At 38.3% G+C, this 24,282-nt stretch overlaps 1 protein-coding gene and 1 non-coding gene across 13 annotated transcripts in view; both read right to left on the bottom strand.

Moving 5' to 3' along the window:
- RANBP2 (RAN binding protein 2) overlaps positions 1–24,282 on the bottom strand; it is a 93,219-nt gene that overhangs the window by 34,175 nt on the left and 34,762 nt on the right. For 11 of the 12 annotated variants that reach the window (XM_036351057.1, XM_036351066.1, XM_036351056.1 and 8 more), the window contains 12 exons: positions 19,770–19,857; positions 16,981–17,190; positions 14,616–14,797; positions 14,355–14,530; positions 14,051–14,174; positions 12,485–12,646; positions 12,079–12,216; positions 11,724–11,870; positions 7,936–8,115; positions 7,773–7,856; positions 4,329–4,464; positions 944–1,038 (listed from right to left, as the gene is read on the bottom strand). In XM_036351057.1, coding sequence (XP_036206950.1) covers positions 944–1,038; positions 4,329–4,464; positions 7,773–7,856; positions 7,936–8,115; positions 11,724–11,870; positions 12,079–12,216; positions 12,485–12,646; positions 14,051–14,174; positions 14,355–14,530; positions 14,616–14,797; positions 16,981–17,190; positions 19,770–19,857 — 1,722 coding nt within the window. The remainder of the gene's footprint in view (positions 1–943; positions 1,039–4,328; positions 4,465–7,772; positions 7,857–7,935; positions 8,116–11,723; positions 11,871–12,078; positions 12,217–12,484; positions 12,647–14,050; positions 14,175–14,354; positions 14,531–14,615; positions 14,798–16,980; positions 17,191–19,769; positions 19,858–24,282) is intronic. The other variant, XM_036351055.1, reaches the window with a different exon arrangement.
- LOC118677886 lies at positions 11,924–12,029 on the bottom strand. Its single transcript, XR_004974605.1, has one exon. It is a non-coding gene; the product is annotated as a U6 spliceosomal RNA (small nuclear RNA).

Raw genomic sequence — 24,282 nt, forward strand, 5'->3', positions numbered from 1 at the left:
TGTGCCAACTGAGCAATATTCTAAGTATTTTACATATATTAACTCATTTTAATATCCTCAAAAACCCTATGAATTAAGGCATTATTATCCTCATTTCACATATGAGGCAACTAATGTATAGAGAGGGTAAGAGACTTGCCCAAGGTCACAATAAGCAGAAAAGCCAGGGCCCTAGCACTCAAACCTTCTGTCTTTAAGCTTCACATTCAACTACTATTGTAATATTGGGTCTTAGCTACTACACACATGAACATGGTACTTTAGCAATAGGAGATTCTACTCCTATTTCTGCCAAAACAGAATGATGAAGAACCAACCACCACCACCCATTTAAACATATTCTAAACATTCACTTATTATTACACTAGGGGAATGGTGCATGAAATTCGTGCAGGGGGCAGGGGGAGGGGGTGTCCCTCAGCCTAGCCTGCACCCTCTCCAATCTGGGACCCGTTGGGGGATGTCCGACTACCGGCTGGGATCAGGCCTAAACCATCAGTCGGACATCCCTCTTGCAATCCAGGACCACTGGCTCCTAACCACTCACCTGCCTGCCTGACTGATCACCATTAATCACTCTGCCTGCCGACCTGCTCACCCCCAACTGCCCCCCGCAACTGCCCACACCCAACTGCCCACACCTGCTGGCCTAATAGCCTCTAAACGCCTCTGCCTCAGCCCCGCCACCATGGCTTTGTCCGGAAGGACATCCGGAAGGTCTCCCGGAAGGTATCCTGGTCTAATTAGCATATTACCCTTTTATTAGTATAGATAAAAATAAGATGACTAGGAAGTATAACTTCTGTATCTGGAGAGAAATTTAAAATATCTATATCTTGTGAGACTTAGAAGTTTTAATGTTGAACTACTTCTTGAATGTATTTGAAGTAAGCCTGAACAATTAAAAAGGAGATATTTATAAATGTGTAAATTATTTTGTTACCTTTGTGGGAGTAACATTAGCTGCTGGTCTGAGAAGATACTGGGAATTATATGCTGGTGACTGACTATAATATACTGAAGTGCCAGTAGTTGCAACTAAAAAAAATAAAAGAAAACACTGTTAAAAAAAATCTATACTACAGTTAAGACCATCTAGGCAAGAACTATAAATACAAAAGCAACAGAAATCAAAGAAAGATTTAAAACTACATCAAAGTGTTTTTAATTTCTATATCAAAATATACCATAAAGAAGATTATCAAATGATCAAATGACAAACTAGGAAAAACTGCTAAATATGACACATGAGAATTAAGAGCATGGTAGTAGTCAACAAGAATAAGCACCTCAAAATAAACATCAAAAAAGCAAGAAGGAAGTCGCTGGTCAACTTTCCAAGAAAAAGTGGTATGATGTGAGCACATAGCCATGTTCCAACAAAGAAATATTGAGAACACACTAGTCATAGGAAGGGTTTAAGGCAGCGGTCGCCAACTGGTGGTCTGTGAAGTCCGAAAGGTTGGCAACCACTGGTTTAAGGAACCAAAATGTACCTGATGGCCCCAGGACCATTTTTTGAAGTGAGCCTAGAAAATCTGCACAAGACAAGGTTGCATTTTCTAAACTCAAGCTTAGAATGTCCAGGTCAAAAATCACCTGATAATCCATGAAAAAGGATCTCATAAATAACACAAAATGTTTCTTGGGGTGCAGGTGGGGAGGACACATCATGACTGACACTCATTCCAATGTCCAAACTATTTCCTCCATCTGATCTGTTTTATGTGAGTTTTATCAGGAAATCAACAACTAGAAGACACTCATACTGATGGCAAAACTACCAACAGTCATTTGCTTGATCTGTTTAATAAAAGTTTTACCAGAAAACAATACAACTTAAAGATTACTTAGGCCTTTACATGAAAGAAGAAATAGAAATTGTGACTCAAGAGATGCTAAACTATTAATTCTGACAAGCACTGAAAAAGACCTAAAAAAAAGCTAGCCAGACTAAAAAATTGCAGAGAAGCCCAAGACTGATTTTGGAAAACAAATGGAACTGCCTGGTGAACATGATTATTTTGAAATATCCTGGGGAGAAAATAGGCATAGAACAAGCTGATGGACATGAGCCAAGAATAATAAAGTATGAAATTTAGTGACCTTATCAATGACTAGTGACTGTTTAGTAAAAAAACAAAAAAAAAAAAAACCAGCACCACACACATACACATACAGCAACCAACTATTAAAGAGTTCTTATAAACCTATTACAAAAAGCACGAAGTGAAAAGGTAACTCAGGAAATATAAAAGATTATAAAGTGTTCAGCATGCCTAGTGACAGTATTTTTGTTCTTAAAAATTGGCTAAGGTTTTTATAATCTGATAATAGATAACACTAGGTAAGAATACAAAGAGAAGGGCATTAGTAGATGTCAGTGATAAGAGTGTAAACATGCATAGCTTTTCTGTAAGGCAATTTCCAAACACAGAAGCATTTTTAAAAGATGCTACAATCCTGGAAATGTGCCCACAGTATTACTTATAATAGCAAAAAGTAGAAATAACAAAAATAAGGGAATAAAATTTGCAGTACTTCTACATGATGGTATAGTACATTCATTAATGTATTTTCAAAAAATACTTAATAGCCACGTGCTCAGAACTTAAAGTAATATTTAAAAAACAGGCTAACTTATCTACATACATCATAACATAGTAAAGGTCTCATTAAAAATTCTTTATGTTTACAAAGAGAAAAGAGCAGAAGGAAATGCTCCAAGATGTTAATAGAAATCTTTGTGATATTGTTAGCTTTTCATTTTCTTTACATTGTTCAATACATCTTAATATTTCCTGTAAGTTTATTAATCATTTTTTAAATCATCTTACTTTCAAAAGACAAGATACATCTTGGTATATTTTTACTTTCATTAAGAAAAACAAATCTGTAAACACAGGAATGGGAATCAAGAGATTTGAGCTCTGCTTTCGGGCCACAAAGCTGTTTTATGACCTTGTCAATTAGCCATTTGGGATCTCCCATTTTCTCACACATTTTATAGGGTAATTGCAAGAATAAATTGAGACAATTTGAATGTTATATTTACATTTGTTTAACAACCTTTTATGCCTGTACAAAAGAAATGGAAATTGTGATCCAACAGATGCCAAATAATCAATTCAGACAGCACTCAAAAAGCCTTAGAAAAGGCTAGACAGTTTACTTATTCTCTCTGCACAAGACTCTATATAGTGCACAGGGTTTTTAAGTAAGCAATGTTGAACTCTTGACATCTCATATATTTGTCTATGTAGAAGTGTACTGTTTATTTTACCTGCATTTAGAAGACACTGTCACAAGAGGATAGTGGGACAACCTTAAGTATTGCCCCAAAAGACTATCATACACATGTACTAATATAAACTAGATTAAAGCATTCCAAATCTTTCCTGGGTTAAAACCAATTAAAAAAAATGTATACGTACTACTACCATTTCAGGAATCTGTCTCATGTAAAAGCAATCTATTTTTGACATCATTTCTGGGTACCTGAGTGCAATGTAGCATACTGGCAAATGGCTTTAACGTTAGACCACTAGAGTTTAAACCCCAACTCTTTACTAATAATTACCTTCTACAATAATGGATGAGTTACTTAACTTTTCTAAACCCATTTCCTCATCTATAAAATTAGGATTAGTAATAGTACTTACCACTCTGGGTTACTGTGATTAGCACTTCTGCACAGAGACAACCCACAAAAGATACTATTAATACCCTTTTGTTCATTAGTGTTTACTGTAAGTAAGCACCTAATACATACCCATACTTACACAAATGCTCACAATTACCATGTGAGTCAGGTATTATTATCTCCATGCTTTAAATAGACAAACTGGCTCTGAAAGGTCAGTAAGTGATACAACACAACTTCAAAATCTAATATGGTCTAACCTCAAACTCCTTCCTTTTATGTATGACCATGGTATTTTAAAACAAGATTTCCTATTAATGTCATACCTCTGGTTATCTCATCAAAATAATTCCTGAGTTTTTAATTAGGCATATCTTAATGCATAATGATATCAATTAACATTTTTCAATTATAAGGAATACCTCTACCTCAATCTCAGCTCCTCTGACATGGGCATTAAAGGAATATTCTTTAAGCCTTTATATACACAGTATCAGATAAAGCTTATTTTGTTTCTGATTGGAGTTTTAAATATCTCAGTAAAACCAAAGACAGCTTAAGTAACATATAAGCAGACAGATACACATATATGTAAACAAATATATGTACATAAGGTGGTTTCACAAGTGATCTATTTAAAGGAGAAGACACAGTGATTTACGAACATATCCAGATACCAACTCACCTGTTAATGGAGCCCCATGAAAAGTCTGTGACCCCTGATATCCATCAGGCACTGAATCTGGTCCATAACATTCTGTAGGCCAACGATGAGGGGACCCCAAGTTACTGCTATTTAGTTTCAATTCCTGCATTTCTTTCTGTTGGAAGAAGAAAGGAACAAAATTTTAAGCAATTCTATAATGCCAGAAACAGTGACGGAGCAAACAAATATTTTAAATAGCTGATGATGCCCTTTAAGAGACTCTACAGTCCAATAAGACAGCGGTTCTCAACCTGTGGGTCGTGACCCCTTTGGGGGTCGAACGACCCTTTCACAGGGGCCGCCAAAGACCATCGGAAAACACATATATAATTACATATTGTTTTTGTGATTAATCACTATGCTTTAATTATGTTCAACTTGTAACAATGAAAATACGTCGTGCATATCAGATATTTACATTACTATTTATAACAGTAGCAAAATTACAGTTATGAAGTAGCAATGAAAATAATTTTATGGTTGGGGGTCACCACAACATGAGAAACTATATTAAAGGGTCACGGCATTAGGAAGGTTGAGAACCACTGCAATAAGAGCTGATTACCAGATTCTTAATTCTGATAATTAAGAACATGATCCTTAATGTGTTAACAATTCATTTGCTCCCATTCTTTCATTCCTTAGTACCATTACCTAATTCACTCACTCTAGAATAGAGTTAGCTCTAGCCTAAACAACTAACGTCGTAAATGGCCTCATCTCCATTTCCATTCTACACTTGCCTAAATTAATCGTTCTAAAGTTCAGCTCTAGCCAAGTAGCTACAAATTAAGTTTCTATCTCTGACATTCATGTCCTCAGCAGTATTATCCCAAATATCCTTCCAGCATATCTTCTTTCCATACTGCTTTACCCTTCGGTTCATGTGGACTACTTCAGCATTCTAAATTACCTCCCAATACCAGCTTTCCAATTATACACATTTGATGTAACAAAACACTACTTATCCTTCAAAGTGATGCTCAAATGCTCCACTAGAAAAGGAAAAACTAATATTTACTCAGAATACACAGGGTGAGGCAAAAATACATTTACAGTTGTGTGCATGGAAAATAATACAATAATTAATAAATAATAATACAAGAATCAACTGTTTTGCATACTCACAACTGTAAATCTACTTTTGCCCAACCCTATATTATGTATATAACTAGAGGCCCGGCGCACAAAATTCGTTCACTGGGGTGGGGGGATGGGGAGGCGGGGGGCGGGTGTGTCCCTAAGCCTGGCCTGTGCCCTCTCACAGTCCGGGAGCCCTTGGGAGATGTCTGACTGACAGCTAAGCCATCAGTCAGGCATCCTTAGCGCTGCCACAGAGGAGGCAGGAGAGGCTCCCACCGCCACCACTGTGATCACCAGCCATGAGCCCAGCTTCTGGCTAGGAAGTGCTCCCCTGTGGGAGCTCACTGACTACGGGAGGGGGGGGGGGGGGGGGCGCGCTCCTGCATTGAGCATCTGCCCCCTGGTGGTCAGTGCACATCATAGTGACTGGTTGTTCCGCCATTTGGTCGATTTGCATATTAGCCTTTTATTATATAGGATAATATATTATAAACACTTTACCTAAGTATTTAATCCTTACACAGTTAGATAATATTAGTAACTTACATCTTAAAATGAGAAAGAAAGATATAGGAAATAACACAGCTAGAATTGAAAACAGATCTTACTCCAAAAATATTTTCATAACACCACTTTGCTGCCTAGACAAAAAGGCAGATGTATGGCCTTCTAATGGTATCCATGTGGCTATCAGACCTCTTGCCATTTTACAGACAACTAAAGGACAACACCTGCCCTAACTGGTTTGCTCAGTGGATAGAGCGTCGGCCTGCGGATTCAAGGGTCCCAGGTTCGATTCCGGTCAAGGGCATGTACCCTGGTTGCGGGCACATCCCCAGTGGGGAGTGTGCAGGAGGCAGCTGATCGATGTTTCTCTCTCATCGATGTTTCTAGCTCTCTATCCCTCCCTCTCCCTTCCTCTCTGTAAAAAATTAATAAAATATATTTTAAAAAAAATTTTAAAGGACAACACCTTCCCCAACCCTAGAACCTATAAAATGTCCCTTACAAAACAGGAATTTAACAAGAAACTACTTTAACATGTTCAGCACCAAGCCTGTTTTGTCTTCCTTTCCGCTTAGCCCACGATATCCAATTTCACCGATATGCTGGCGGCACCAGTGACTGACCAGTCCGGAAGGAAAATATAGTGTCAGTCTCCGGTGACTGACATGGCACTTAACGTGTTAAAAAAGCAAAACAACCATCATGTTAGCATACAAGTTCACGTTAGAAAAAAATATCAAGTTTCGTTGTGTGGGCCCAGGTATCTGATCAGTTATAATAAGTGAAGTCAGAGACAGAGTGAGCATGTCTATTACCTTCTTCTAGAGGTATTTTCAAATACAAATTTCCCAAAAGCCTAACAACTGGGGTCAAAAATCTCTCAAATTTTCCAGCTAAATAAATTCCCCCGCTCATCCATCTATTGACTAGTCTAGATGCTGTACATTCATAAATAAGAAACTGGTGGCATCAACAACAAAAATGTACTGGTCACTGCCAATATATTATAAGTGAAGAGTGTATGTAATATAATAGGACACAAATATACAAAATTGACATAAAAATATGTATGCAAATTCAATAGTTTATTCCCTTCCCAACAGCATTTTTAATGCTCACACACTACTGTGATAGTTAAGGTCACTTTCATAGAGATCAAATAAGATCATATACATATAACTATTTCCTTAAATAATTAAGTTGAATTGATATGAAAATATTAAAAAGATAAAAGAGACTTTCTGAAGTTCAGAGCACTTATCAATTCCCAGATATAAATTTTTTTTTAAATATATTTTTATTGATGTCAGAGAGGAAGGGAGAGGGAGAGAGAGATAGAAACATCAATGATGAGAGAGAATCACTGATCGAATGCCTCCTGCAAGCCCTATACTGGGGAAGGACCATGCAACCCGGGAATCAAACCTGGGACCTTTCAGTCCACAGGCTGATGCTCTATCCACTGAGCCAAACCAGCTAGGGCCCCAGCTATAAATTTGACACACACACACTAGAGTTAAGACTGAGAAATGAATTCATAGACCAAGGTATTTTCCCTAGATCAATTAAATCACTTGGTGACCTCCTCTATGCCAGAAACAATGCTATGTATTGAATAAAAGAGGATGTACCTTTGAAAAATTCACATCTGGTGGAGGATGCAAACATAGATAATTTCAAAAATATGGTGTTAATATGGAGGTATATAAAACACAGTATGATTCTATAGTAACAAGCAAAGGCACATTTTGAACACCTTCAGAAAGAAGTGAGGGAATAAAGAAGGAACCTTGGAATAAAGAAGGCACAGGATAGACAAATTAAGTGATTTACCTTAATGGCCTCTACTTCTTGGCAGATCATTTTCAGTAAAGAATTTTGATCTTCTGCCCACTGAGGTGGTGCTTTGGGAGAATACTAAAAATAATAACAATAAAATAGTATTTAGAACAGAAACATATTCCACAATGGAATAATTCACTTCTTTCCCACTTACCTTGTAACTTTTACTTGGTGACAGAGAATATTTGGTAGGAGATGGTGTGGAATATTTCATTTCCGAATCTGTATTACGCAAAGAACCATTTTTATAAAGAGGACCTCCTTCACTATAGTCATCGAGTTGCTGCTTGACTGAATTAAGCATATCTTTTACAGACTCCAGGGGCACAGGCAACTAAAAATAAAAAACGTAAATCAAATTGTCTTAGTTTGCAAAAATATCAAAGTAAAAATTCTTAAATAAATGCAGTATTTTATTTTACTAATTTACTTACTTTTCTCACTTTTGTTTAGCAAGCACTTTATACTTTAATAACAGACATGAAACTGCTATGTAACCTAAAATCTGACTCTAAAATCTATGTTGTTTCTACTTTTTTTTTTTTAATTTTTATTTTTTCAGAGAGGTAGAGGGAGAGACAGAAGCATCAATGATGAAAGAGAATCACTGATTGGCTGCCTCCTGCACATCCCTATTGGGGATCGAGGCTGCAACCTGGTCATGTGCCCTGACCGGGAATTGAACCATGACTTTCTTCTTCATAGGTTGATGTTCAATCACTGAGCCATCCTGACCATGCTGTTTCTACTCTTTCTGTTAGTCATAATAATGGCAGAATGTTAAATTGGGAAATTTTTAAAAAATATCTTTTATTAATTTCAGAGAGGAAAGAAGAGGGAAAGAGAGACAAAGACATCAATGATGGGAGAAACCAAGATGGCGGCATAGGTAAACACTTAAAATTGCTGCCTTGCACAACCACTTCAAAAATACAACTAAAAGACAAAACAGACATCATCCAGGACCACAGGAAGGCTGGCTGAGTGGAAATTCTACAACTAGAAGGAAAGAGAAAAGCACACTGAGACTCAGAGGAGGCTTGAAAGTAAAGTGCAGAGGTACGCAGGCGCATGCGGAAAGGGCTGGCAAATGAGGATGCGGTTGTCTTTTTAATCAGGAGGGAGACACAAGCTCCCAACTGCTCTGAACTCCAGTTCCAGGCGAGTTTCTGGGGACGCAGACTCATACAGGGAGAAACTGGACTGTCTGGCAGTGGGCGTAACTCGAGGGCGGCTTTCTCTCAGAGGTGCTTGCAGAGATTACCATGGGACACTGAGAACCCGGGCCTCTTAGGGCAGGGCTGAGGATCAGCCATAGCTGTTTGCTCCGCCCTGTTGATTCCCTGAGACCCTGCCCCACCCAAGCTGTGAGCAGAGGCTTTTGCATATGAATGGCCTGGCCCTTTGCAATCTAAAATTACCTAACAAACTGCAGATGGGTCAGAGATCAAGAACATCCAAAAGAAGGCCCAAGCCTCCACAGAAGCTTGCACTGCTTCACAGCTGGGCCTCATATGGGCACCTCGAAACCTCAAACAAGGAAGAGGAATCTGCAGATCTCTACATAGCTCCTGCTGGGTAGCCTCAGGCACAGGCTAAATTAGCACCTCCTTAGAGATCCAAGAGCCAGTGTACCCAGTGGTCAGAGTGGGACCATCCAGATTAAAACTCCTCAGATCCATAAGGGACACACTCAAGGGGCAGACTCAGTGAGCACCAAAGCCCCACTGAAGCAGTCTTGCCCCATAAGGGTGTCTCCAGCACAGAAGTTCTCCCACTGTAGACCAGCTGATTCTCACAGCCAATTGGCCTGGAGGTCAATTCCTCCCAGTGATACCTACAACAATCAAGGCTTAACTACAACAAGACTGTGCACACAGGCCACAAAGGGGTGCACCAAGAGTGTCCACCTCAGGTAGCTGGGGAGGCTGAGCCACTGGGCCCTACAGGACACCTAGCACAGAAAGCCACTCTATCAACACAGGGAAGTAGCCAAAATGCGGAGACAAAGAAACAGGTCACAAATGACAGAAATGGAGGAAAGCAAACTTCTGATTATAAAGTTCAAAACCACAGATATAAGGTTTTTCAAGAATTTTGTAGAAACCACCAATAAATTTAGTGAGACCCTCGATAAATCTAATGAGACCCTCGAGGATATGAAAAAGGACCAACTAGAAATTAAGCATACACTGACTGAAATAAAAATATACAGAAATCCAACAGCAGACTAGAGGATTGCAAGAATCAAGTCAAAGATTTGAAATACGAAGAAGCAAAAGACACCCAACCAGAAAAGCAAAAAGAAAAAAGAATCCAAAAATCTGAAGATAGTGTAAGGAGCCTCTGGGACAACTTCAAGCATACCAACATCCAAATTATGGGGTTGCCAGAAGAAGAGAGAGAGCAAGATATTGAAAATCTATTTGAATAAATATTGACAGAAAACTTCTCCTACACCTGGTGAAAGAAATAGACTTACAAGTCCAGGAAGCGCAGAGAACCCCAATCAAGACGAATCCAAAGAGGACCATACCAAGATACATCATAATTAAAATGGCAAGAGCAAAAGACAGAGAATCTTAAAAGCAGTAAGAGAAAAACAATTAGTTACCTACATAGGAGTACCTATATAATTGTCAGCTAATTTCTCAATAGAAACTATGCAGGCCAGAAGGGAATGGCAAGAAATATTCAAAGTGATGAATAGCCAGAACCTACAACAAAGATTATTCTACCCAGCAAAGCTATCATTCAGAATTGAAGGTCAGATAAAGAGCTTCACAGATGAGAAAAAGCTAAAGGAGTTCATCACTACCAAACCAGGATTATATTAAATGCTGAAAGTTATCCTTTAAGAAGAGGAAGAAGAAGAAAAAGGTAAAGATAAAAATTATGAAAAACAAATACATACCTATCAACAAGTGAATCTAAAAATCAAGTGAATAAAAAAATCTGATGAACAGAATAAACTGGTGAATATAATAGAATCAGGGGCATAGAAAGGGAGTGGACTGACAATTCTTGAGGGGAAAGGGGTGTGGGGGATGCAGGAAGAGACTGGATAAAATTGTACACCTACGGATGGGGGGGGGGGGGGAGTAATGGCAGAGGGTGGGGTGGGAACCAGGTGGAGGGGAGCCCTGGGGGAAAAAAAAGAGGAACAACTGTAATAATCTGAACAATAAAGATTTAATTAAAAAGAAAATCAATGATGAAAATCATTGATCGGCTGCCTCCTGCACACCTCCCAATGGGGATTGAGCCTGAAACCCAGGTATGTGCCCTTGATCAGCAATCGAACCCAAGACCCTCAGTCCAGAGACTGATGCTCTATCCACTGAGCGAAACCAGCCAGGGCTGGGAAATTTTTCAATGAGAGCAAAATATGTTTACTAATTGATTTTGAATGGGAAGAAAAATATAGATACAAGAATGCACCAGACAACATAAATCTTAATCTGAGAACAGCAACACAAATTAATCAATGAAATATTTGTAAAGTTGAATATAACTGACATTAACACCATCATGACAATCTCAAACTGCTGAAAGTTGGAAAAAAGATGAAGATGAGAAGAAATGCTCTGAAGTTGTCAGCTTTCCACTTTTGATTTTAGCAAAAATTTCTTAATTGTCCAATCCTTAAGAATTAGTCTTAGATAGCAATACATTCTTAAAAAAAAAAAGTCTTGTCTTAGAAAACTTTTCTAATTCCCCAACAAGTATTTTGGAACAGTATAAACCTAGACTCTCAATTTTAAAAAAGAAACTCCAAACCTGACAAAGCAATGCTATTCAAATATTTAAACACATACCCCCCTTCTGTGCATTATGAGTTATTACTGAGCATTTTTGAAATGGCCAAATTATAACACCAAAGCAAAAATACTTATCAACCAATTGTCAATAATAAGAAAGAACAAAAAACCTGCAACTTACTTTCTTAACTACTGAAAGATTTGAATCACTGTCATCTAAAATCTTCATTAGGTAGTCCCGGGTCTTTCTCAGATAATTTTTGCATTCTTCTTGTTCTTCAGGAGAATGGGCATCATTTTCAATGTCTTCTGCTTTTCTGTGAAAAATCTATACAAAGAATGCTTTTATGAAACAATTGGGTTTTACTATTTGTTGTTTTTTTAAATATGGGACACTTCACAAATGTGCATGTCACCTTTGCAGTGGGCCGTGCTAATCTTTTCTGTATCATTTCAATTTTAATGTATGTGCTGCCAAAGCAAGTACCAATTAGGTTTTTAAAACAAAAACTTTTAATTCATGTACTTCTACTTACCAATGCAAGATTCCAATAAGAAACAACATTTTTTATAGATTCAAAAGCAGTCATAGCATCTTCTATATTTCCATTAACTGCATCCAATATAGCAAATGTTATGTGTGCTTCTTCTTCATATTCACCAATTTCAGATGCCTAGAGACATTTAGTAATTTTTAGTCACATTGCCTCAACCCAGAATATCAAACCCAAATGATTTCCCAAAGATTTTGTATGTTCTAGTGAGATTAATAACTCAGTATTCTTTTGTGCCACATTTTATTTGTAACAACTAGTGCATTTAGAAAGCAAGACTACCATTAAATAGTCAGACAATTAATTTAAGCAGTTTATGCCTCCATTTATTTGTTTACATACTGGAAATCTACATCCCCTGTTAATTAACCAAGGGACCCTCCATTACCTGGATGTCTGCACTATGAAAGTGTTTAAACAGAGGGTCTGTAGGTTCAGGAATACTAATCTTCTTTTTGATCATCTTCAATAATGGCAAAACCTTCTTCCAATAATGAACACTTCTGCCTATGTATTCCCGCTGATCATAAAAAGAATTAAGATCGCTGCCCTAAAATAAAATAGAAAGTTAGGAGCACACAACCTAAGGAATACAAATGATCAGACCTAAAAATGCATTTATAAATGACTGAGAAACTGGTTAAATTTCAAATCAAAGCAAAATAGAATCTCAAGTCATATCCTCAATTCTCCAATAGGAGAATAACTACCTACCTAATACCAGTGGTCATTCCAGAATCAATTGTTAAACACTTCCCTTTTTTTCTTTTAATATATATTTTTTAATTGATTTCAGAGAAGAAGGGAAAGATAAAGATAGAAACATCAATGACGAGAGAGAATCACTGATCAGCTGCCTCCTTCAGGCCTCCCACCTGGGAGATCAAGCACGCAAGCCAGGCATTGCCTTTACTGGGAATACAACCGTGACCTCTTGGTTCATAGGTTGACACTCAACCATTAAGCCACAACTGCCTGACTAGCCTCAACTGCATGGCTAGTCTCAACTATTAAACATTTCCAATGACACTAGCCTAACGAGGCAGCCCAATCCATTTTTTAAAATTGCCACTTTTGCCCTAATAGGTTTGGCTCAGTGGATAAAGCGTCAGCCTAGGGACTAAAAGGTCCCAGGTTTGATTCTGGTCAAGGGCACGTACCTTGGTTGCAGGCACATCCCCAGTAGGAGGTGTGCAGGAGGCAGCTGATTGATGTTTCTCTCTCATCAGTGTTTCTTTTTTTTTTTTTTTTTTTTTTAAATATATTTTATTGATTTTTTACAGAGAGAAAGGGAGAGAGATAGAGAGTTAGAAACATCGATGGGAGAGAAACATCGATCAGCTGCCTCCTGCACATCTCCCACTGGGAATGTGCCCGCAACCCAGGTACATGCCCTTGACCGGAATCGAACCCGGGACCTCTCAGTCCGCAGGCCGACGCTCTATCCACTGAGCCAAACCGGTTTCGGCACATCAGTGTTTCTAACTCTCTTTCCCTCTCCCATCCTCTCTGTAAAATATCAATAAAATATATTTTAAAAAATAAAAAATAGAAAAATAAAATTGCCACTTTTGGATAGCCAAAATCTGCTACTTTGTGTGACAGTTTAGTCAAAGGGCTAAACATCACAGAACAGACCAAAACTATTTACAAAGATCTATAAATGCCCTTTCCTACAAAGCCATGTGCTACTGAATGTAAAAAAATTTCCGGCTGGACAAATTATAACTTAATTATTAAGTAGTCATAACAACAGATAATACTTATGTAACATTATGTCAGACCACCATTCAAAGTGCTTATATATTAACTATATTAACAACTATGTAACAAGATTAAAAAAATAAATTTCTCCTAACATATCTGTTTTAGAACTGAATGACTTTCAACAAAAAGTTTATGACTTAAAAAAAATAAGATGTTTTAAAAAATATTTATATTTTAATAAACTCACCGTTTTCTGAAGGTATGTGGCCCAATGTATAAGGAGAGCAGGTTGAAGGCCATGTTTTTCCTGGCCCCTTAGAGCATTTATATCGCGCTGAACTAGAAGTCGCAACTTTGCTGAGGTTCCAGGGCTAAAAAAATATTTTTATTTAATAAAGTTGATTTATAAACATGCATTTCAACACATGTGTTTGTTAATCATCACACTACATTAAATTAAATACCTAGGGAATAAGTTTTTAAATTAAATGGGTCTTTAAATAATAAACCCATGCAGTAAGTTAAAGGAATGTTTTTGTTTTACTACTTACATTGCTTTTCTGTGAATTAGATTACAAACTGCATCCCACCAAGATTTTTGTCTCTCTGTATAAAGTTGTTTACACACAGGAAATGGCAAGCATAGTGGCTGATAGAAGTTGTAGTGAGAACTACATTTTTCCTTTAATTGTAACTGGCTGTTATATATTACCCCAAGTAGAAATACCTGTTTTATTTAAAGAAAAACAATTTAGGTTAGAAAAAAATTTTTTAAAGCTCAAAATATTTACTTTGCTAAAATCTTTGCTTACTTCAAGATCTAAAATACATATTGACTCGGGTGCATTTGTTTCAAGTCTTGAGGTTTCCTGAGGCAAATGATGAAAAAGCTGTTTCAGCCATTTTCGAATTGCAGGTAAGGTAGGCAACAAATTCCACTGTAAACCAAGCCAGGTAAGGTGCTGAAGGCTACCATTATGTGCTCGGATGGCACCTGAAATAAAGGGGGGAGAGGGGGGAAAATGGCTTTGAAAACTTCTTATATGACATCAGTTTTGCCAACAACTGACTCATATTAAACATATCTTAATTTTCTCTATCAGAGCTGGGAAAAGTCTATGACAAGCAAAGTCTTATGTTCTTTTTGTTTTTGTTAACCATTATCTAAGGATATTTTCCCATTGATTTTTAGGGAGAGTGAGAGAAAGAGGGAAAGGCAGAGAGAAACATCAATGTGAGAGAAACACACCGATTGGTTGCCTCCTGACCGAGCCCTGACCAGGGCCCGGGCCAGGGAAGAGCCCTGCAACCAAGGTACGTGCCTTTGACTGGAATCCCACCCGGGACCCTTTGGCCCGCAGGCCAACACTCTATCCACTGAGCCAAACCAGCCAGGGCTTTTTCTTTTTTTCTTTTAATACATTTTGTACCGCTCAGGAGTTTTCTCGTGTTTCTCGCGCCATCTGTTAAGGACCGCTCATGAGTGTTCTCGTTTTTCACACCCATGGAAAAAGGAGCGAATCTAGATACTTATGTAAATTTTGTTTGGTCCCTCTTCATAGAGGAAAATGTTTTACGCAGTACCCTACGTTAAAAAAGTACTAGGAACTTTGTTTTTGTAAATAAAAATGTTATAATTATTGAAAAACAACACCTAAAGTGCATTATGATGATTTAAATAACATGCAGTTTGCCCAAAAACGTGCGGTCCCTGGCATATGTCTTAGAGATTTCTATGCAGTACGCAATGTGTTTTAACATATTTTTTATTGATTTCAGAGGAAGAGAGTGGGGAGAGAGATAGAAACATCAATAATGAGAATCACTGATCAGCTGTCTCCTACACGCCCCCTACTGGGGATTTAGCCTGCAACCCGGGCATGTGCCCTGACCAGGAATCAAGCCATGACCTCCTGGTTCACAGGTCAACGCTCAACCACTGAACGCCAGCCAGGCTGGGCGTTAATGTTCTTATTAAAGGTATTCACACTTATGTCTAGGAATTTTAAAAAGTTAATAGAGACAGTTCTTTTCAAGTCCATCTGATGAAAAAAGAAAAAAAAGACTCACTAGAACTCAATAAAACAAAATCTGACAAGGGCCAAATAAATAGCTACCCACTAAGAAATCTTGAAACAATGGATTTGCCTTTCAGTAAAGAGTCATTAAAACAATGTGCTACCACAACATTAATCCATTAGGACAGTGAAGAGAATTTTTCTCATAAAAGACATTCAGTACTGAAACAGTTATGAGCTTCTGGATGCATAGAGAGGTACAGCCTTTCTGGCAATTTGTAAGCGATTTAAACATGTTCATCAACTTTGTCCCAGTAATTATTTTTATGAATCTACTGAAAACTTTGAAATGGAAACATTTTATATTATTTTTCATCATAGTAGTATTGATTTTTTTAATTGATTTTAGAAAGAAGAAGGAAGGGAGGGAGAAGGTAAAGAGGGAGAGAAGAGAGAGAGAGAAATATCAGTCGACTGCCTCCTGCTTGTGCCCATAACAAGGGACTGAACCGGCAACCTGGGTATGTGCCTTGACACAATCAAACCCGCAACATTTTAGGGTACGGGACAACACTCCAACCAACTGAACGACGCCAGCCAGGGCCACAGTTTATTTTTAATAGTGAAAAAACTGGAAATGTCTTGAATACCCAACAATAAAAAGCAACAAGCAAATTATGATTAATTCATGAAACGGATAATATTGCCATTAACCATCATATTTACAAAGGTAGATATGATGGGAGAGAATTGCTGAAAGACAAATCATATGTAGAAGCATAAACAACTATTTAGGAGAAAGACATATGCCACCACAACCCACTACCAACCTCTTACACCTCCACCACCACTCCTCCCCCAAAAATAACACCTGAAAGGAATACAGGAAAATCTTAACTCATTATCTCTGGGTCAGTGGTCGCCAACCTTTCGGACCCCGCAGACCACCATTTGGCGACTACTGCTCCAAAGGTTTTCTTAAACCAGCAGTCAGCAGCCTTTTGGACCTCACGGACCACCAGTGGTCAGCGCACCACCGGTTAGCGACTGCTGCACTAGGTAAGATGATTATGGACAATTTATTTCCCTTTCTGCTTCTTTTTCTCCTAATATAAAAAAATTAAGACTCAAAATGTTTTCTTTAAAAGATACAACTTACCAACATCATATCTAGCCAAATCGTCAATTTTCGGTGCTTGCACATCAATGTTTCCAATATCATCACTACCAAGGAAAGAGCTGTCCTTAGGTGACTGACCAGAAAACAGAGCATCATACAATGCAGATTGACCACTTTTATTGGCAAAGGATTCTACAACTTCTTTTAAAAAATCTTGCTTGTCACGACTTAAGTTAAGCAGCATGTGCCCTGAAAAACAAATTATTTCCATCATCTAAAGTATACAGATTGTTTGTACTCATATCTCTCAATAGTTTTATTCATATTCACCAAGAGGAAATAACAATTATCTGAGACATAACCATCCAACCCAACAACCACATGTGGATAACAAAAAGGGTGCTTGTACAAAAAAATGAATACAGATTCCAGGATTAATAGTATCTGTGTCTACATGTTAGAGTAAAAGGAAAGAAAGACAAGAATGTGTGTCAAAAATACCAAAAATATTTACATTTCAAATGGAAAAGTGTAGGATTTAAAAGTGGCCATAGGAGAGCAGGGCCAAGCTCAAATTCTCTGATCTGATACACTCATTTCTAATATTGGCTGGTCAGAATTCTCCTTTAAAAGGCTTTTTATTTATTTCCAGGCCCCACTCTCAGAGATTCTGATTCCACAGGTTTGGGGTGAGTAATCTATTTCAAAAACACCCCTTGGATAAAGTTCCAATACATGCTACAACATGGATGAACGTTGAAATACTATTTTAAGTTTAAAAAACCTGACACAAAAGACCACATATTATATGATTAAATTTATATGAAATTTCCATATAGAAATGTCCATAAAGAGACCAAAAAGTTCATGGTTGGTTACCTAGGACTAGGGGGGAAATGGGGCATGACTGCTATGAGTATAAGGTTTCTTTGTGAGATGATGAAAATGTTCTTAAATTGTGGTAAAGTTTGCACAACTCTATAAACATACGAAAAAATAACTAAAATGTATACTTAAAATGGGCAAATTATGTAGTATGTTAATTTTATCTCAACTAAACTGTTTAAAAACAACAACAAAAAATACTCCTTGTAGTTAATTCTGCTCATCAGTCAGGTTTGGTTATCACCAAACTATTATTTCTCCAAAAGTTTGCAGAGACAAGCTCAGAAAATGTCCAGATCAAAGACAGTAAAACTGTGACACCCTGCAAAGGTACCTACGACAGCCCTGCAAAGGTAGAAGGGAGACATAAAAAAGATGGAAAGTCACTTCATTAAGAACTAAAAGTCTACCTCCCACTAAAAAAAAAGTAGGTTGTCAGCTAGAACAGCATTATAAACTTAGACCAACAGCTTAACTACAGACCAAAGCTTACAGAAACTTATTTAATACTACATCTTCCTCTTTACAAAGTTCATGTGATTTCTACCAAAGCTGCTTCCTACAGAAAGTCTTCAATTCACTGCTTGAGTCCCTGGCTACATGAATAACTTAATGATTTTGCCTTAGCAAAACCAGGTAACATATAATAAACATTTAGGATCTATCACAAATAGTCAAAACTGGGAATAAATCTACAAATTCCAAGAGCCTAATAGAAAGTGAATATAATCCTCTATCTTCCTTGCTATATTGTTAGTTCCTTAAGAGATAGATCTGTATCTTCTTCATCTTTAGCACCCATAGCAGTCTTGCAAGCAACTGATAAATGGCTGGCAAATCAGTAATTATTCTTAGTATAAAAACTATTTTATAAAATATTCAGATGGAGGCTCTAGCAGCTAGAATGAGGAGGGGTTAAGAAGTTTCTCCATCTGGTAACACACAATATCAAATAATTGTTCCTATTTCAGAATATAACACTTTTTAAAAAATTACTTATTTAATCCTCACCAAAGGATGTGTTGATTTTAGAGAAAGGGGAAAGGAGAGAGACACATCACTGTAACATAGAAACATTGATCAGTTGCTTTGCGTATGTGTCCTGATGGGATCAAACCCCCAACCTACATATGTACCCTGACCAGGAATCAAACCAGAAACCTTTCAGTGTATGGGATGACACTCAAAACAACTGAGCCACATTGGCAAGGGTAAATATACCATTTCTTCTAATTCTTTATCTCTTACCTTAGTGGTCAGCAAACTCATTAGTCAACAGAGCCAAATATCAACAGTACAACGACTGAAATTTCTTTTGAGAGCCAAATTTTTTAAACTTAAACTATATAGGTAGGTACATTGTTTTTAACTTAATTAGGGTACTCCTAAGCTGGCCTTTGCTAAAAACGTCCTCAACCTGATTGAGGTACGTTCGCTGAGGTCGACCCCTTCCAACTCTCCCATCCACACTTGTCGTGTATACTTGTTTCAGATAGATGAGTGTGGATGGAAGAGTTGGAAGGGGTCGACCTCAGCGACCGTACCTCAAAACAATGTAACTCCCCTGCGCTGTGTCTCCCGCCGCCCGCCCGACCGACCGACACCCCCCACTTCTTCTAATGCCACTTCTTCAAAAGAGACTCCGCCCAGGCCAAAAACCAACTTCTGCGCATGGGCCACGAAGTTTCAATCGCACTGTACGTGAGTACCCGCACATGGTATTTTGGGGAAGAGCCACACCCAAGGGGATAAAGAGTCGCATGTGGCTTGCGAGCCGTGGTTTGCCAACCACTGTCTTACCCTAATCCAGTATATGACAAAGAGAAACATGATTATAACAAATTCTCTCCCAAAAAGACAGATGATATTATCATAAGATGCATTTTAACAGAGAATTTTCCTTTTTTCTTTTCAAAATAAAACCAGTTAAACATCACTATTACCTGATTGGCTCAGACGATCAAAAGCCATGGTTTCCAGCAGATTTTGTCCACCTTCTCCTTTTATTAATTTAATCTTTGGTCTTGGAACCTGGTAATTTTATAATCAAAAAGTTTAATTTAGTGATACGCATATACTGAATAGTAAGATGGTCCTTTTTATTACATTATGTTTTTTTGATGATACGCAGTTAACCAACCAATAATTAGACTGGAACCTAGGAATTAAGATAATCTATAAAAGATGCCTGCAAAGAACATTCCTGAGAAATTCCCGCTAAAAGCACATTCAAATGGCATTTTTGGGAAATGGAGTGTTTAGAGAACTTTTCTACCTGCAGAAACAGAACCACCAAAACAGAGATTTGCTCAGCACTGGAACCATACTTGGAAATGCCATACTGAACAGAACATTTCTAAGAAAGTAGATAATTTGGGATACATTGGGATAAACTAGAATGACCAAGAGATTAAATGGATACCAAGCCCTATCCTAAAAGGAGAGCTGAGAATAAGGACATATTTGGAATACCTTAATCAATCAAGAAAAAAAAAAAAAGAGCTGAAAGAATGATGAAAAAATATTAAGAAAATTACCTTGTAAAAGAGTTAGACTTTTTAAGTATCATCAAGAGAAAAAACATCAATGGGTAGCAGCTTGAAAAACATTTTTACTCCATATAAGGAAACACCAAGAACCAAATTATCCAAAAATGCAAAGGGCTATCTTGAAATGTAGTGAATGTCCATCACTGAAAATGCTCAGTCATTGGCAATGATCACTTACTAGAAATATCCTACAAGTATAGCTGGGGTAACTGTGGTTAATTTCTAATGAGTTTCTTAATTAGCAGGAGTGTAATGGCACACACCTCTGTGATGCCAGGATTTTGGCAATGGAATTATTTGAAGTAGATTAATGAAAGTAACCTAATATCTTGGCTAAAGGGCACTGGTTTAAACCCCTACCCCTCCCCACAAAAAAACTATGGTATATCCATAGAATGGAGTAATATGCAACCATAAAAAAAAATGAGGATGTTATGCTTACTATATTGTACTGATATGGAAACACTACCAATAAAATATTTCATAAAGCAAAATAAATAGAATGTAAGGATGTTGGAATGCATAAGTGTGTGGATGCGGGCATGTGTGGGTGCTCATCTATGCATAAAAAAATTTCTTGAAGAACTCACTACAAATTAGTAACATTAGTTCCTTCAGGGAAGAGAAGTAAATGACTAAGGAACAAAGGTAGACGGAATTTTCAGCGTACACTCTTACACATAAGTTTTCTAAACATGATGCCAAACTTTATCTACAGCTGCTAAAAAGCACAAAACTCATAAAACTGGCCTCTTATACAAAATTATTCAATAGCTATCATTTGTGACCAGTTAATTAGTCATGAACCCACTCAGTCACATTAAACTCAAGTCAAAATCTCATCTTTTTTTTTTTTTTAACCCTCATCCAGGGATATTTTTCCACTGATTTTTAGACAGAGTGGAAGAGAGTGGGAAAGACAAAGAGAAGTATCTATGTATAAGAAACACATTTATTGGTTGCCTCCTGAACCTGCTCTGCAGCCCGGGGGGGGGGGGGGGGGGATGCCAGCGGGGGGTAAGCCTGCTCCTATGGTACATGCCCTTGACAGGAATTGAACCCGGGACCCTTCGGTCCACAGGCCTACACTCTATGCACTGTGTCAAGCTGGATAGGACAAAATCTCCTCATCTTAATAAAAGGTTTCAGGTATGCTTACTGGAACCACAGCCCTCCTTTGATCAAGAGTCTGAAAACCTTACCATTAAAGTTAGCCTAACATGATTCCATAAGGAGCCCTATGCCAGTCCACACTTCCGCGTGATAATTATGCTTTACAACAAATGATAATGTAAAATTCAAGTATGTAAGAAGCTTCCATTACATATCCATTTAATGGAAAAATGTGGTAGATAAAGAGAGAGTAAGGTAAATGTCTATGTGCTGAAATGGAACAATGGAAAAACAGTAAGGTTTTCAACAGTAAATAAAGCACATCTCCACTGACGCAAAACAGTTTTTTTAAAAGTAGAGAAAGGGTATATGCTTACATATCAGGAGAAATTCTGAATACCCACCAAACTGTTAACACTGGTTGTCTTCTAGGAAAGGAGACTTGAGTGAATGGGTTAAGAGGAAAATTTAGTTTTTACTATTTAAAAACATCAAAGTTTAAAATAGTTGACTGTGTGTTAACTTTACAAAAAATATATTAAAAACTTTAATAGATTTCAGCTTACATTAAAAATAAGAAAACTGTCAGCTACTTGAGAATCTATAAAAATAAAAATATTAATCACAAGAACCTTTCAGTGCTTATGTAAATTAGCAAACTTCTTTAACTTCATTCATTTTCACTATAAATATATTCCTTAAGAACTTAAATCCTGAGAGAAACTAAGATGGCGGCATAGGTAAACACCGGGAAATTGCCGCCTCTCACAACAATTGAAAATTACCGCAAAGGACAGAGCAAACATCATCCAGAACAACAGGAAGGCTGGCTGAGTGTAAATTCTACAACTAGAAGGAAAGAAAAGCACGCTGAGAGCCAAAGGAGCTGCAGAGGTGAAGTGCAGAGGTACAAGTGCAGAGGTACAAGTGCAGAGGTACAAGTGCAGAGGTACAAGTGCAGAGGTACGGCGGCTCGCGCGCACGCGAGGAAAGGGGGTGGCACCTGAGGACGCGGCTGTCTTTTTGAATCACAAGCTCCCGACTGCTCTGAACTCCGGTTCCAGGAAGTCTCTGGGGACCCAGGACTCATACGGGGAGAAGCTGGTCTGTCCGGCAGCGGGCGAACTTGAGGGCGGCTTTCCCTCAGAGGTGCTTGCAGCAATTAGCGGGTCACTGAGACCCGCGACTCCGGGCGGAGAATCAGCCATAGCTCCTTGATCCGCCCTTTGATTCCCTGAGACCCCGCCCCACCCAGGCTGTGGCAGAGGCTTTTGCATGTGAATGTACCTAACTGCAGCCAAGCCAGGCAGACCCGGAACTTCCAAGAGAAGGCCCAAGGCCCCACAGCGGCTTGCATTGCTTCACAGCTGAGCCTCTTCGTGGCTCCTGCTGTGTGGCCTCAGGCAGAGGCTGAATTAGCACCTCCTTAGATCCAGGAGCCACTGTACCCAGTGGTCAGAGGGGGACCATCCAGATTGCAACTCCTCAGATCCATAAGGGACACACTCAGGGAGCAGACTCAGTGAGCACCAAAGCTCCACTGAAGCAAGTCTTGCCCCAGAAGGGTGTCTTCAGCACAGAAGTTCTCCCACTTTAGACACAGCTGATTCTCACAGCCAATTGGCCTGGAGGTCAATTCCTCCCAGTGATCCTACAACAACCAAGGCACCAAGAGTGCACCAAGAGTGTCCACCCCAGGTAACTGGGGAGGCTGAGCTACTGGGCCCTACAGGACACCTGGCACGCAGGGCCACTCTATCAACACAGGGAAGCTGCCAAAATAAGGAGACAAAGAAACAGGTCACAAATGGCAGAAATGGAGGAAAGCAAACGAGTGGATATAGAGTTCAAGGCCACGTTTATAAGGTTTTTCAAGAATTTTATGGAAACCGCCGATAAATTTAATGAATCCCTCAATAAGTATAGTGAGACCATGGAGGACATGAAAAAGGACCAACTAGAAATTAAGCATACACTGATTGAAATAAAGAATAATTTACAGAGATCCAGCAGCAGACAAGAGGATCCCAAGAATCAAGTCAAAGATTTGAAATACAAAAAAACAAAAAATACCCAACCGAAAAAGAAAAAAGAAAAGAGATTCCAAAAATATGAAGATAGTGTAAGGAACCTCTGGGACAACTTCAAGCGTACCAACATCAGAATTATAGGGGTACCAGAAGGAGAGAGAGAGCAAGATATTGAAAACCTTTTTGAAGAAATAATGACAGAAAACTTCCCCTACCTGGTGAAAGAAATGGACTTACAAGTCCAGGAAGCGCAGAGAACCCCAAACAAAAGGAATCCAAAGAGGACCACACCAAGACACATCATAATTAAAATGCCAAGAGCAAAAGATAAAGAGAGAATCTTAAAAGCAGCAAGAGAAAGACAGTCAGTTACCTACAAGGGAGTACCCATACGACTGTCAGCTGATTTCTCAACAGAAACCATGCAGGCCAGAAGAGAGTGGCAAGAAATATTCAAAGTGATGAATAGCAAGAACCTGCAACCAAGATTACTTTATCCAGCAAAGCTATCATTCAGAATAGAAGGTCAGATAAAGAGCTTCACGGATAAGAAAAAGCTAAAGGAGTTCATCACCACCAAACCAGCATTATATGAAATGCTGAAAGGTATTCTTTAAGAAGAGGAAGAAGAAGAAAAAGGAACTCTTACCATTTGCCACAGCATGGATGGAACTGGAGAGCGGATAAATACCACATGATCTCACTCATTTGTGGAATATAATGAACAACATAAACTGATGAACAAGGTCTGATCCAGAGACGGA

The sequence above is a fragment of the Myotis myotis genome, unplaced genomic scaffold (assembly GCF_014108235.1).
Source record: "Myotis myotis isolate mMyoMyo1 unplaced genomic scaffold, mMyoMyo1.p scaffold_m19_p_2, whole genome shotgun sequence".
NCBI classification, from domain to species: domain Eukaryota; kingdom Metazoa; phylum Chordata; class Mammalia; order Chiroptera; family Vespertilionidae; genus Myotis; species Myotis myotis.